This window comes from Mytilus galloprovincialis, chromosome 3, assembly GCF_965363235.1.
Source record: "Mytilus galloprovincialis chromosome 3, xbMytGall1.hap1.1, whole genome shotgun sequence".
In the NCBI taxonomy this organism is placed as follows: domain Eukaryota; kingdom Metazoa; phylum Mollusca; class Bivalvia; order Mytilida; family Mytilidae; genus Mytilus; species Mytilus galloprovincialis.
Window position 1 is genome coordinate 35417652 of NC_134840.1, and position 16774 is coordinate 35434425.

Consider the following 16774-nt stretch of genomic DNA (forward strand, 5'->3'; position numbering starts at 1 on the left):
GAATTCAAATAGAGAAAAATATTCAACGAGTGACCGAACAACACATTAATTCACGAATGCGCGTAGCGCATGAGTTAATTATCAGTGTTGTTCGGTCACGAGTTGAATATTTTTCGATATTTGAATTCTTTGATTAGTTATTCTTTTTATTACATTGGCAAATGGCTCTTTTTTTTGAAATTAATATCGAAAATGTTAGGAACTATATGTTTTTCCTACGCATGTTTTGATCTGACGTTATCGACGTCTTGACAACGCCTATTGTTGTATGACGTCAGAGAGTGAAATAACCACGTTTATTTCACATGTGAAATTATCGGTTTTTATTTGACTGGGAAATCAATGTAATTCATTGCAACCAATGTAATAAGAAAAATTATCACAAAAAAAAAGATCAAAGGAAAATTCACAAAATAGCGATAATCTGAATTATTTGATATTTGAGTTTTGACCTCTTATCTTGATGAGTGTATCGTTTAAGTACAATTCAGATTTTTTTCGTGATACTTTGTATTTTCATTTTATAACTGATCAAGCATTTTTTTTTATCAATGTCCGATGATGATTCTTTTGGTATACTTTAATGTAATTTATTGTAGTCGTTAAAAAAATCCACAATTTTTTTTTTAATAAAACAAACTCAACCTTTCATGAAAAATCTTACAAATCTTATTACATTTTCAAAATACAAAAAAAAAAATTATTTATATTTTTCAAATTATGTTTCCAGAAGAAGACGAAGAACCTTCTGTCAGTATGTATATATTACTACTGGTTGTAATGAAAACTATAGGTGGTCCATTTGAAATAATAATTTCTTGTCATAACAACAAACACCTTTGTTGAGAAATTATTGCTTCCGTTTATTTTGAAAATTTCCAAAAAACATTTTTTGCCTGATTTATACGTAAAGTTTAAACATTTTAAAAAAGATAGTACTGTAGAGGTGCAAAAGATAATAAGTATTACTCTAGATATCGTACAATTATTCATTTTTTTCAGTTTCTCTGGTATCTTTCGTCCACTTTTCGTCTACTTTATTGTGCTCAAAATGTTTGTCTGTCAATCAGTCCCATATCAGTAAAACAAAATGCCCTTTTTGACAGCTATAGGAAACATTGGATGTGTATGTTATTTTGTTATTATAATGTGGAAATACTTTCATTCTTGGGTTACTATTTTCATGGATTTTTAACTGTTAAAAAGAAGTAAAGTATCTCAGTTGATGTAATAGTTATGTTTATATTTCTGTCATGTTATATACATGAATGACACTTATTTTAATCAACAGTTCTACTGTTTTAAGCAGTTTGATATATAGATAACAAAAGTTACTTTGTACTAAATGTATATTTCATTCAAATCTAATAAAACACACTGTCCTGTCAAGAATTGCCTATAAACAAAAATGTGCATTGCATTGACATTATATTTAAAGACAAACATCATCCTATTAAGTAAACAATGTATTGTAAATGTATACAATATAACATTGTTTAACATAACTATGCAATTTTTGATAATGAATAAAAGTTATGAAAGTCCATAGTATTAAACACCCTGAATGGACATCTTTATTGAAGAAAAACCATTGATTCAAACGTGAAACCATGTGTGTGTGTGTGTGCACTTCTGAGTTTCTATGTTTGTCAATAGCCAGGTTTCAGTAACAATTGATCCAAAAATGTTATGACTTGTTTGTAGGTACATCTGATTCTCTTTTATTTTGCAATTTTTTCTTTGTTCAGTGAATAATTTTACCCCCTAGGTGATTTTTAAGTTTTATTTCAAAATTAAGTAATGGCATCTTTTCTTGTGACCTACATTTCATGCTTCGTTGACTTAATTTGAGTTATATGTCTATGTTAATCTCTTATCAACTTGAAATAAGAGAATCATCTAAACCTGAACGGAGATAAATTCTTGGGAGTAGATTAGAATCAGGGTAAAAGTATATGACTGTGGCTACGTGTTCATGCTTTATTGGCCTTCTTTAAATCGTACCAATAACTATTTTAACTGATGCAGATATGTTTATCGGGTGTAGCGTAGCATTTCGGTCACTATGATCTAGAGTCAATAATTTCTGAAATTACATCATTTCAGTGTAATGTGAAGAATGATGCAAACTTTCAAATCAAAGACGACATAATAATTGTTTACAAATCTAGATTGTCACAAAATAAAAGGATGCATGGGATCAAAGTTGTATCATGTAACACTTTTGACGAACTAACGTATCCCTTTTGTACAAATGCAGTTGAGCCTTTAAATTGGAATTAACTATGAATTAGACAAAAATAGAATAGGAGTTTCTTGTCTATACCATTAGTAAAAGCGGAATAAAAAATATCATTTCACTACTAGAAGTCAGTTTTGTTTAATTTCGTCAAAATAAGATCAGAAAACACATCGCTGCTGTATTATCATTAACTCAATTAATTAAGTAAAAAAATCAACTCATTGGTCGAGCGTGTGTTCTGACAGCATGAGGGTCAGTATGTTGAAGCAGTTTATTCAGTAAAAAGAAAAGAATGTCAACAAGAAAAGTAAACGGGGAAAGTGACAAAGAATTACAATTTTGTTGACTGATCCGCCCACAAAAGAAAATCATTCTAAAAAGGTAAAACAGTGGTTTACAAGTATATGTTTAACTGTAACATGAAATATAACAGGCCTAGTAAAGCCATTATTGTGAGATTGCACGTACTTATCGGTCTTTTCATATTAACAATTATGTTTATCCCAGTTGTATGACCGTCGTCCGTCTTCCGTTGTAATATCGGTGGATCATTAGATTTTTTTTCCAGTTTACATTATGCACTAAATGCTAATTCTTAATAGGGAGCACATGCATTGATAATGTTTCCTTTTGACGTTTTGTAATATGGATATACTCTGAAATCAAATATATTTGGGTTAATTCGGTGAACATGAACTTGACAGTTAATAACCCTTTTAACATAAGGTATTGACACTAAGTTTACTTTTACCTGTATGGCTTTAAGGTAATCTAGATAATAGGTTTAAATATGTAGCACTTCTTGCATTTAGTTTTATAAGCTTCTGTCAAATTCTTTAATTCTGCCAAGATATTAATTTTTTACAAGTTCTAAAAAATCTCTAGTAGATTTAGACATATTATTTGACTTTTTGAAAGAAAAGATTCATGAATATGTTAATTGAAAGGGGGCAATGTTTTCTAACCGACACACATGCGTGTAGGTGGCAGCACTAGTATTTTTGAATTCTTAGAAGTGTTATGTTGTGATGTTTGACCAAGACGTCATGTATGTGTTCAATAATTTCTCACAAACTAGTTGTGTGTACGAATAATAAGTATACTTGTAATACAGTCTGAATTGGTTGGTTATGATGAGATCTGAAAAATATCTGTTAGTTTTGGTATTGCTATCAAAAAGCAAAATGTGTATATCCATTCATCTGGAAGTATGTTTTGTCTGTTATTCTCTGGGCATGTAACATTTCTTAGCTTCCTACATTATTGTCTTTTAAATTTTGAGTATATAGCATTTCAGTTTGTGTTCTATGATATTGAACATGCGTCTGTTATGTCGCTTATGATATAGTTTATACAACTTTTATACAACAAAATGTTTAGACGGTAGACGATAAGGCAACAGTACTTTTCCGGTGTCAAAATCTCAAAAATGAATTAATACGACACAAATCAAGGAAACAAACAACATTTGAGGAGATTGCATGACCTCGAAAATGAGTATGACATGATGTGTCGAAAAAAGTAAAATAACAAAAATACCAAACGCCGAGGAAAATTCAAAATGGAAAGTCTGTAATCAAAAGTCAAAACCAAAAGCTCAAACACATCAAACATGGAGAGCTGCCATACTCCTGACTTGGTACAGGTATTTTCTTATTTAGAAAAAATGGATGATTAAACCTTGTTTTATGGCTATAACTAAACCTCTCACTAGTATGACAGGCGCATACATATCCATTGTATTGACTACGATGTGTGAACAAAACAAACAAACATAACGGTAAAAATGTCCTAAATAGGGGTATAGATGTAAACATTGTGTTGTAATATTAATCACTATGAAAACAAACAATTCTGTTACAAAGAAACACAAAATGGCATTTATACAAAGCACATAAGAAAAAAATGAAAGACAAGGATACAAAAAATCACCATAGCTAAATAACATAATGACATGATGTATAAGTACAGAGCCACGTCATATATAACAAAGGACACCGACAAGTCATGTAGACAAAGCCAATTATCAAAAATAAAAGACAAAAAAAAATTAATACCATAGAACAATAACACAATGACGAGATGTAAAAGTACATAGCCATGCCAAATGAATAGCACTCAAAACCAGATTAAACATTAACAGTAACTATATTTGATGAATGGAGTTCTTGTTATGTGTACATGTCTGTCTTGCAGTGTTAATCCTAATTGACCTCATTTTCATGATTTATTTAGTGATAATGTTCATTTCTCAGATACTGTATATTAATATACTAATCAATTTAATTCTAAAAATGTGTTTCCAAATAACTTAAAGTTTTAGAATAGACAAGAAAAATTACAGCATTTACAGGAAAAGCCCTTAGACATGTGACTAAACATCCTCTATAAAATACTGTTATTCCCTCCTGTCTGTAACTCTTGTAGACGCAGTCCAATATCCCTTTGTATTCTCTTTTTAAGTCAGCCTGGTATCTGCTTTTAATAACATCAAAAGGCATGATAGAAAACCATGTCAATGTTCCAGCACACCCACCAGCAATTAACTCCGCTATTATTCCCTTAGAATCTGTCCATCCATACTGTATCATGGTCTGACGTAAAGACTCATAAGTAAGAGAATATATTCCATAACTTGGTATATCTCTCCATGCATTAGGTATAAACCCTTTATAAAAGCCTAAGATACCAGAGGTTTTATAAATGTGTATTGCACATTCCGTTGGTCCTTTAAAATATCTTGCGTTGTCTACTGTTAGTCCTGGAAAAAAACATAAAAATCTGATTGATTTAAAGTACGCTGATTTTAAAAATGAGTAGAAAAGTCGAATATTGAAAACCAAGAAATTATTGATTAGTTGCTTGTTGATGTTTTGGAACATCCCTCTTGGCTATATGGCGGCGGTCAGTTGGAATTGGTAAAAGAAGTCGGAGTACCTAAAATAACTACCAAGAATTGACGGACTATATCCATTGAATAATTGATTGCTGCCATTGTATGAGAAGCAATCTTTTTTCTTATCCCTCGTTTACATCAGCTTTTGAAGATATTTTAAATTTGTAAGTAAATGCTTAGTTAGATATTTTCTTTTACTTATAATTCGATTAACAAGGCGAAAAAAAAGGATAAACAAGCAAGAAATATGTGTAATATATTTGATCTTCATGTTCTAGAGCTATTAACTATTTCCTTTTCACTTCATCATATAATTCTTAACTAGAGAACATAATATTTTATATGAAAGAAGTACAGAAAGAGGTTGACCAGAATGAAGGGGCGAGGACTTTGTGTGGTCCCTGTTTCTATGAGTAATGAGGACAGTATTATGATATACTATTGTTTATACTCTGACTTATCTACATGTTCGTAATAATTATATCACCTTTCTACATACCTGTTGTGTCGTGAGGAATCTGGGATTGCAGTACAACTTTAACTAAATCTACAGGAACAAGAGCTACAAGTTGTGCTGCACCACCTATACAACCAGCCAGGTATATGTTGAGGTAAGACGATTTCTTGTTAGATTCATGTCTGTCTAACCACTTTAACGAATTACCATAAACACCAAAAAATATGGAATTCACAACACCATAAGAAAATAAGGGATAAGACATTCCTCGAAAAAATCCTTTATTCTGAAAAAAAGGTACTAGTATATTAACAACAATATCAAATGGTTGAAAGTACTATCACTTAAAAGTTAATACTAAAGAGAAACAAGTAAAACAATTAAAGCTAAATGACAGCCAATATCGCAATCTAATTAAATTAACGGTTCCAATTTTCCTGCACCATTCTAAAAGGCTATTAAAATGATAATACAAAAGATATATTAGTAGATTATTTGATTCACGTATTATCTTGATTTATCTGCTCAGTTTCCATCACGCCAAATGCATTTTAAAACTATCATTAAGATTTGTGTGACAACAGGAATTTATACTCTTTACATGACAATTATATTTAATCTAGCAGATCTATGTAGAATGTTGCCGAACGTTAGCAGGATGTACTCCACCCAAAACCGCACCTAAAATGAATTAAGCCATAATCAACAACGAGATTAAATGGAAAGTGCTGTTATGCACCTCTTCGGTTGATCATTTTCCTAAACTTCAATCTTGTTCGTCAAGTTAGCTGGTGAATGCGCTGAAACATGTTTTTTTTTATCTATTTGTATGGTATATTTGACCTTATGGGGCTTGAAATGCGTGCGTTCATTTAACTAAGTTGTAATTTTTTTAATACATTTGACTCCATGCAAACTGATTTTTGGTATCGTATTTCACATAAAAGAAGAGATGACTTTAACACATATTCAATAGAAGATTCAAATAAAATGGAAACAATGTAGAAAAAGATAAACTTCAGTTTGACAGAACAAAATTCATTTTCATAAAAATTGTAAAAAATATTTTTTTCCAATGCAATCAATGTATACGGATTAAGACCTACCAAACTTTGATGACTTAAGTTTTTTACAGCATCCACTAGTCCTTTGTATCTACTGCCATGATGTTGCGTCTGTATTTGTACCTAAAGTAAATCGTTAATCATAGGTAAACTTTTAAGAAAAAAAACAGTGTAATAAAAAGCAATTTCAAAATAGGCTGAATAACTGTTACCTAATACAGTGATGTGATTTAGCAAATTAAGTACCTGTCTTTGTAAAAATCATGAAGAGTCATGTCATAGAAGTATTTTTGTTTGCCCTATATCATAAGAACTTTGGTATATAAGTTAAATTCTGTCTTTATTTTCCCTGTATAATGTGCATTGCCATGGTAACCGTCAAAACAACATTTTTGCCTAAATATAGGTGAAAAAGACGCTTTTGAAAATTGAAAATTAGGGATTTTTTTCAAACTGCTGAGAAATCTTTCATATAAGGTTAATGCAAATGGGTGGGATACATATACTGCCCTCATCTATAGATGTAATATTGTGATTAAATTCTTAAAATGCTTAGTTTACAAGAAATAACAAAAAGAAAAGGGGGATGCACCAAACCCAGATATTGTGTATATCTTCATTAATCATATATTCTCGTTAAAAATGATCAAATTTGTGTCAGAATTGCACAGATACATTTTTGTTCAAGATCATCTGTATGACAATCTGGATTTTTGTGAAAAATAGACAATTTTTTACTAAAATTATTTATTTACAGAAAAAAACACACAAATTTCTTTTTATTTTATGAATATATAGAATGTTGTCTTTCAAAATTTGTCAATGACATGTCATGGTAATGTTGGTCTTGGGAGATAAACAGATTTAAAATTGAGAAATCTTTGAAATTTTTCATTTTCGAATTTTAACACATTTTTAAACGGTTGCTATGGAAACAAATTATTTTGTTAATTCAAAATATTAATGTTTTATTAATATTTTGGGGATTTATTTGTCAACACTGTAAAAATACTTATTGCTTGTATTGATTAACTTTATTTCAATGGTAGCTTAAAATCCCTTATTTTTCAATTTGCAAAGGCTCCTTTTGTACGAATTTAGGCAATATTTTGTAAGGATGGTTTCCATGACAACCAAGGTTCAAAAGAAAAAAATAAATATATGAAATTTATTTTCATACCATACCTTCTCCATAAACAAAATATAAAGACAGTTGAAGAGGGGTCATGAATCTTCCATCAACAGGAACCTGCATGATTCTTACAAAGACAGGTACTTAATCATGCTTTTAAACTGTTTTAAATGAAAAGAAATGTTACTTTATTCAAAGGAGTAGGTCCAGTAAGACTCCTTTTGGCCCCCAAATATAGCAGTTTTACAAAATTGTTAAAATGTAAACTTTTAGTTATTTAATGGACAGTAGAATTCTTCTGCTACATAAATATGGGCTGTTTTTGACAATACAATGCACATATATCGGGTACTAGTACCAATAAGTCATGTTAAATTACTGAAATCTTCATAATTCTAGCATTTTAGTTCAATTTTAGACGGTTTCCGTGTAAAACGAAAGTGGCCGCATTCGTGTTCATCCTAAATATTGAAATGTAAGTTATATTTGATGATAATACAAAACATATATAAAGGTTTGGGATGAACACGGATGCGGCCACTTTCATTTTTGACAAAAACCATCTGAAAAGTGACATTTTTCGGCATATTTGGTAGATTTGTCATATTTAAGCTTGAATCGGAACGTTTTTAATGCCTAAATTAGTTAAAATCTTTCACATAAATTAATTGAATCAAATGAAATAGACACTTTAGTGTTTAATAAGTTGTCAAAATCTTTTGTCAGATGAATCTGAAATTTGTGGCCAAAATCGGTCCTTACCGGACCAACTCCTTTTTTTATACATGTATCATAATGAGTAAAAGTAGGTCCGAAGTACAGATGGTTGCATTTGAAGTATATTGATACTTCAATAAGTAATGTATAGTTAAATATACCTTTGTTGTGTCAAATGGATGTCCAAGTACAAGTCCAGAAGCTCCTGGAAAATAAGTTTACATTATACCCGACACTTGTCATAAGTGATTCTGATAACACTGTGTGGCAAAACTCGGGTAACGGGAAATAGTCATCACTGCAAAGATTAAGGCAAGCAATAACAGGAATTTTGAACTAGAGGTTCTAAAGAGAATGTGTCGATCACCGTGATCTATGTGCATATTTAATAGAGGACGCTCTCCAAAATTGTAAACTAGAATAGAATAAATGACAAAAAAAATCTGTTTTGCTGATCATTTACTTTGGTAAGCTTTTTTCTATTTTCTTTTTTTTTTTTTTTTTTTTGTTGTTGCTAAAAACACCGTGAAAGAGGTTTAAAAATAATTCCTCATTTAAGGGCAATAACTCCTATAAAGAGAGATAATCCGCTAACTATATCGGATAAATATGAGTTGTTAGTACTGCAGATCTTTCAATGTTGATGGAGGTATCTATTTATCTATTATAATTTTTATCATATAAGGAAAACGCAGAAAAATGGTAATATCGTCATTAAAGACCATGTAGTTTTGTATTTTTATTCTGTGAGCAAACAAAGGCCAGGGAACTTTACGACAATATTTGTACATACCTCCTATTGCTCCAGCTATGTAATCGTGTAAAACGTGTTCTGTCATAACTGTGATTGACTACTCTAAAACAGAAATGATTATTTATCCATCTGGTTCCACTCAAAATGATTATCGTCATTTAGTTTTTTCAGACTCTGTAGCTGGTTCAGTACCGACAAAATCATATTTATATTACCAACGAACCATTTATATATAAGCAGAATTCCAGTCCATTACTAGACTTCCAGGGCTGTAGCGTAATGGAGGCAACTAAGGCAAATGCCTCACTTTTGAAACGACAACCAAACTTTAGAAGTGTCATTTTTTTTAATTATGTATTTTACTTTATCAATATGCGAGTTTCGAGTTTCAAATTATCTACCGTCACACTACATACAGTGTGTCCAATCTGCAGCAAGTGCTGCTTTTACCATAGTGGTGACGGTTAAAAAAGTGTTCCGAATACAAATCAAAATTAAAAAAAAAAAAAAGAAACAAATCTTAATGTCGTTGTTACAAAACTGGTTGAAGACAGGTTCTTTATTAAAGAGAAAAAAAGATGAAAAAGGTAACTCGTGATTATAAACACCCCTATAAGTATGCTGGCTTATTCCTTGGTTTATTTTTTAAATCGATAACGCTATAGTTAACAATTGTCTACACTATCAACTCACTGAACAACAAATGCTAATCGATAAAATAATTCATTGACCAAAAATATAATAATTATTCATAATTAATTTAAACAAAATCATGAAGCGTCTTTCTAGCATGGAAGTCTTTAATGTAGAAAACAATTCATGATTTTTATCTATCTTTAATAAAAGTATGAAATATATTTTTGGTATTGTTTGAAAATATTTTTTCGTTTTTTTTTTCTGATTATGATCAGCATTGGTTGTATTCTAGCGTGTTCCATTGATTCTGGTAGGTCGTGGGTTCGAACCCCGGTAGATCAAACCAATGACTTGAAAATTGGTAGAATAATGTGTCCAGGTAGGTTGACATGTCTCCATGTGCATAGGAATGATACAGTTGACAAAGAACGTGTGTTGAAGCTTTTCGATAGTACAGGTCACAGGAGATTCCGAAAATTTTGGTTGACCAACAGAGATTAACTTTAATATTGAAACTTGTTTTGTTACTTACTATGCTAGCTAATAAAAAAACTATTTCTGTTATATTTTTTGTTTTGTTTTTTTATTATAAATAAATTGACCTCTCTCATAATAATGCTGAAATAAGCTTCACCCGTTTCAGGCACCCGACTTCTGATAAAGGCAAGGAACCTGAATATTAAAATTAATATTTTATAGTTTGATTTTGTTTGTTAAACCATTAATTTAGCAGATAATGGAATTCGAAGTTGTCTTTTTGGCTTTTTCACTGTTCTATAAAGATAACACTATCTTTGTAATCACTAGCAGTCTAGCAGTCTGGCCATCATTATCTGCTTTGGTAGTTGAGCGGATTTTAGTCTACATAATCGGCCAAAAAATATACGTTTGTATTTTTCAATATAACTCTCAATGCAGAGCCACCGAAGAAGGCTGGTACACTTGTCTGATCTGGACCTTTAGGTAGTCCTTGTACTGCCTTACATACGAATCTGTGGGCTCGTTCCATCAATAAAAATTTAAAATTTGATAAGATTGTTCCACAGTTCGCAACCATAAAATGCTCTCGTATAAGCTAATTGGTTTACAATTTTCGAACATGTAGATGTATTCAAGATAGCAGGATGAACAGTAGAGTTCATAATGGAAATAGTAGTTGCACGTAATATATGACACGCATTCATCGTTTGTTCCATATAATTAAAGCTACTCTCTAAGAGAATACCGAAATGTTTAGTTGATTTGACGATTGGTATTTCTGAACCACATAGAAAAAATCTATCAATAGTGTTGCTTTGGCACTTTCCATATAGTAATACATGACTCTTTTTGGGTGAAAACTTGAAAGCCCAACGCTCACTAAACGACTGGCAACTGTTTATAAGGGTTTGCATTCCTTGGGTTGTAGGACACATCAGAGCTATCTTCCGCTTGTACAGAACATGCGACTTTTAAGTCATAGAGAATTGTACCGTATCTCGTTTTGTTCAATTCAATAAGCAAGTCGGTGATAAAGTTAAGTAAAGAACGTCTGATAATAACCTCTTCTCTTTCAGGATTGAGCAAAGTTTCTGTCGGTTTCGAATATTGATTCAAAGTGGTCGGCACAAGCCTCACATATATTATTCATCATTATGTTCTATACTATGTACGGCCATTCACACGAAGTTCACGACAAAAAACCTTTTGTTTTCTTCGACTTTTGAAAACTGACCATACGTATCTCAGGGTTGCGTTCAATGCCGAAGCGGCTTCTTATGGCTACGTAGATTTATGACTATTGAACGTGTAGCTAGCCTAGATGCTACATAGATATTGATAGCAGCTAGGCTAGCTACTCGTTCAATAGTCATAAATCTACGTAGCACTACGTAGCCGCTACGATACTGAACGCAACCCTGGTCTGAGTCTATATATGCTTCGATTTTTTTGTGCAGTTCTTCAAATAACTATTATATGCGATTTCTAATTCCTTGCGGAAATCTCTTTTAGCATCCATGTATGCTCTGAAATGGGTTGTTTCTATTGTGTATTTTGCCGTTTGTGGTCCAATTAGCACGACGCTTTCTCATATACGCATGATTATTTTTTACAGTGTTCGAGATGTTTGACAAAGTTTTTATGTGGTAATGTATCATGATCGACGGTCATTATTGCATCGACAATAGTCTTGTAGTAAAACTCAATAGTTCCTGTGGTTGCAGGTGAGGATGGTGCACAGACAGTCCAAAGATTTTGAGATACGTCAAAAGAATAGTCCGTGATTAAATTATGTTCAATCGCCTTCGTCCAAGAAACTTTTTCACTTAACTGTGTTAAAAGTGGATTCTGATTCGTCCTGTCTGACCTTAATTCCCATCGTGCATATAATAAGTTTATGGTCCGACACGTTGGATATATCTTCATCAGGAATAAAAGCTTCGGATGTATAGCAAACGTTCTCTCTTTGAGTTATCATGGGATCTATACCAGTTTTTGGACCACCATCGTAAGACTGAAAGGTATGCATAGGCTCACTGGCAAAAGTTTGTGTGTAAAGTGAGACACTGCTAGTCGCCCGTAAGTCGTGTGTATTAAGTCTGTTACTCGTTCTGTCATTCACAAAGTTATATCGCGGTCCTTCTACCTTTTAATTGAAATCGCCTTATAAAAAAACAGTTCCAAGGTTTGTATAGGCACGTTAGATATCCATTAGATATTCCAATTCATCCACAAACAAATAAAACGGCTGTGTTGTAGCAGATACGTATACGGTAATTAGAAAAAACACTAGGTTGACCTGGAAACTGTATTTCAATACCATATATTCGATTACTTGCATTTATCAAGTTCTACTATGAACGGACACAAATATGGACACTAAAATGCAACTCCACCACGAAAGTTACAGTTGTACAATTCAGGATGATACTCATCTACACTTTTCCCGTAAGCTCGATAATTCGAATCAACTGTGTTTAAAAAATGAAATTGTGATTTCCGCAGCCAATGTTCAGCTATTGCAATAAAAAAGACGGATCACGAATCTTAAATTCATCTTGGGCGTCAATATTCACTTCCGCTGTAGTAGTCCTTCTCATTTGCTTATCAAAATTAATAACATAGATGAGTTACTCAAATGCCATTTTCTAATAAATACGTCCTCATTCCGGTTTCAGAAGACGATCTATTGATCCCTCCAATATAAAACCCTTTAACTTTGCGAAAAGAGTTTTTGACAAAACCACTGAAAATTGCCGATTGAATTGGACGGCATGTAGACCATTGGAAGTGTACTAGAATCATTTGATCGCTTTCATCTTGCAACATTTTGAATTCAACATATGACGAAGAACAGTTATTTTTAAGACTTTGTTTTTTTAATATTGCATTTGGCAGGCATTTTAATTATCACGTCGTTACTGTCATTTGAGACGTTAACGTTGATCTCATTGTGTCTCGTTTCTTGATTTTCTGAACAAGTAGAATGTATAGCTTCAGATTATGTATTTTTAGTATTATTGATAATTCTATGCAAATCCGGCGGTGCTAATTCCTTAGAGCAGTATGTATCCACTGTAGATAGACTCTCCATGTGGTCCTCTTTTGTTGTCAGGATATTGGCATAACTTTTGCTAGTTTTGTCGAGGCAGTTTACTTCTATTTCTGCTTTGTTCAATCGTTTGCGGATGTCGGTCATGGACTGAGAAAAAGATGCACTCTTTTCTTGTGGTGATGCTAATAAATCATTAATTTCCTTAATTTTGTCATCAAGCAGGTCAGTTTTGGCTTTTAGACTCTGAAAACCGAGAAAACATGTATCACTGATCTGCCGGGTTGATTCTTGATGGTTCAATTTTGACATCGTTTTGAAGGTCCTTAACTTTTTTTGATAGATCGCTATGTCGTTCTTGAGTTTTCCAGATTCATATTTCAGCTGATCCCAATCCTTCGCAAAGTACTTAGCTTTTTGTCAAGATTAGACAAAGCCCTTTCTTATTTGGAGATAACTTCATTATGCGAGGCACATTGAAAATTCCGTTCCGTAAATTGAATCTTAAACTTGCTAAGCTGATGATCATAGTTTTTGCACGTGTTCCACAATGCGGTAATTTGATTTTGAAAGTTCTTGAAACGTTCCTGATCATTAGAAGTAATATCAAGTAACTGTTTGTTTTCCTTTGTCAGCTTGAATACTGTATTATTAAGGTATTTAAGTTCTTGGATATGATCTCTTTTTAAGGAGTTGACATCTCGTTCTAGAATATCAAAGTCTTTAAGTCCTGAAGAGAAGTAATAAAACAATCTGAATGCGATTCACCTTCCACGACACATTGTTTTCTTGAATACACATTCTGAGAGTTTCACATTCAAAACTAACTTCATTGTTAAATTCACCCCTCGAAGCCAAGTGTAACAGATAGCAATCGTTTCTGAACTTACTCTCAATGGGTTCACTAGATGGGTTTCTTGAAACAAGTCGCTTTTTACGACTAGTTTTCCTGTATGGAAAACATTGTTGACGCTTGGCAATATATAGTAACTCATATCGAATTGTTTCAATATAAATATTACGCTCCCTCCATTTGTCTACTAAATTCAACACAAAAGTATCTCTAGGCAGCGAGACAATAGTATCATTTATATAATTGATAATACATGTTTCGTCAGTTTCAATTTGCGTGTTAGTAGTATTTGAATGATACGGTAGATTGTTTATATAATATATAGGAAGCGCGAGTTTCGTTACGTTACACCTAGACCGTACTGTACAGTGGCGGATCCAGAAATTTTCATAAGTGGGGGCCCACTGACTGACCTAAGAGGGGGCCCGCTCCAGTCACGCTTCAGTGATTCCCTATATAAGCAACCAATTTTTTTCCCTTGGCCCCCCCTAAATCCGCCTATGCTGTAGAGTCCAAAGTCCAACCTTGATGAACAGATGTTGTTCTGTCGAGTAATTTCACTCTTAGTGTTGTGAGTACTTTTCACGTGTATTGATATGTATAAAGTTTTGTTCTGTTTATAATATAAGAATTAAATAAACTCACGGCACGAGTTGACCCAAAAAGTATCTTAGAAGTTATGAAATTGTCACAAATTGTTATAATATATATTCACATTATTCTCAGAGCTCTAGAAAACTATCCTTCCATAACAAAGGGAGCTAACAATTTTCGTATTTTTCAATTGATGCCCGATTTATGTAATTCCAAGGTCGCCAGTCGGCACCAGAAGCAACGAAGCACCGCATCTATTTTGGGTGGGCAAATATCCACTTTTTGATATGGGACGAGCTCTGACGTCCCACGGCCCCAGCTTGTCTGGCAAAACAGCCGTTGGACGTCAGAGTAATCTCGGACTAGGTTGTACGATTCCTCTAATGGGGTGTCCAAGTAATCACATAATCACAATTTTTTGCCGACAAATCACAATCATTATTTTTTTTAAACAAGATAAAGGGCCATTACAGAAAAACAGGGCCATTACAGAAAAAAAACAGGGCCATTACAGAAAAACAGGGCCATTACAGAAAAAAACAGGGCCAGTATAGAAAAACAGGGCCATTACAGAAAATATGTTGTTTTTAATAACCAGTCATTTTTGGCAATAATGTACTTACTTGGTTAATAAAATCAAATAATCAAATTATCAAATAACTAAATCATCATGAAATATTTGGCCTAGTCAAATAATCACTAAAAAACGGGCATGTAATCACATAATCAAAAAAACCCTAGATGAGGCTCACTTACCGTAACAAATACTTTACTGTATGTGTCGAGAATCTAGTTGTATTGTGTACCTGTGATTAACTAGTGTCAATAATAACAATCTGATATTAAAATTATAACCCATATATAAATTTAAATTGACCGATACATTCCACATTCATTTATTTGTATACATTAGATATGTGTGATACATGTTAACAATATTGACAATTGCCATATGAAGAATGTGACGTCTGATGTTTTCGCAACCAATGATCTCTCAACCAACAAAGCAACCAACCAAATAGCATGTCGTGAAATATGGAAGCACTGTCGACCACTCACAATGTTTTAATATTTGATTGAAAATCTTTGGTGTGCCGAGTAATTCAATAATCAAATTAAAAAAATACTCGCAACTCTTACTCTTCACTTACATGTCTGATAGGCCTAGCCTGGGTATATTTTGTAATTGAAATCTTCATAAACCAAATCTGTATAAACCATAATCTTTTTCCTCTTTCTAATTATATGTATATACAGATTTAAAAAAAACAGAAGATGTGGTAAGATTGCCAATGACACATATCATGCAGGTAACTAGAGAGGCCAAATGTACTAAATTAGTAATGACTAAGAAGTTAGCAACTAAGTCATCGTTCGAACTTAAACTATACCTGAGCAAAACCCATACCGCATAGAAAGCTTTTTAAAAGGTGTTTGTATTGACAAATGTAAAACAATTCAAACGAGAAAATTTACGAACTAATTTATGTACAAAACAATAAACGAAAATACAAAAATGATACACACCAAAAAGCGTCCCTTAGCTTACCTTAAAAGGGGCACTAGCTACAAAATACATAAGAAAATTAAATTATGATTCTTTTTTGTTAAATCATTAATGAAATTGAAATAGTGAAATAATAATTCGCTATTAGCAGCCATTATGGTTCAATTTTGTCAAAATAAGCTAAGAAAAAAAAAATCGAGGATGAATTATTCATTTGCAAGTTAATAATTCGACCTCATTGAATCTGTATTCATGTGTTCTTCAATTTAATCCCTTAGCTAGGGATGGATTATGCATGGTTGATGTATGTTAGGCTGTTAAATGAAAAGAATGTCCAAGTTTGGTAAAAATCCAGATTAGTTTATGAATCTAATAAATGTTTTAAAAACT

General features: G+C 32.4%; 1 protein-coding gene across 2 annotated transcripts; it reads right to left on the reverse strand.

Annotated features, from left to right (window-relative positions):
• Positions 1–4371: 4371 nt before the first annotated feature.
• LOC143067800 (solute carrier family 25 member 45-like) lies at positions 4372–15745 on the reverse strand. Of its 2 annotated transcripts, none has more exons than XM_076241342.1 (6): positions 15634–15745; positions 9302–9364; positions 8670–8713; positions 6702–6782; positions 5638–5881; positions 4372–5003 (listed from the first exon to the last, which is right to left on the reverse strand). In XM_076241342.1, exons 2-6 carry the CDS (start codon positions 9345–9347, stop codon positions 4531–4533), a joined length of 888 nt encoding a protein of 295 aa, XP_076097457.1. In that variant the 5' UTR covers positions 9348–9364; positions 15634–15745; the 3' UTR covers positions 4372–4530. The 2 variants fall into 2 exon arrangements, with proteins under 2 accessions (XP_076097457.1, XP_076097458.1); XM_076241343.1 differs by lacking the exon at positions 15634–15745 and adding an exon at positions 10501–10924.
• Between the last annotated feature and the right edge of the window lie 1029 nt (positions 15746–16774).

Excerpts from the sequence above, each read along its gene's own strand:
- LOC143067800 (XM_076241342.1), bottom strand. The coding sequence starts at position 9,347 with ATGACAGAACACGTTTTACACGATTACATAGCTGGAGCAATAGGAG. Across the intron at positions 8,714-9,301 it reads CATAGCTGGAGCAATAGGAG|GAGCTTCTGGACTTGTACTT; the intron begins GTATGTACAAAT and ends CTTATTTTCCAG. Across the intron at positions 5,004-5,637 it reads GATTCCTCACGACACAACAG|GACTAACAGTAGACAACGCA; the intron begins GTATGTAGAAAG and ends GTTTTTTTCCAG.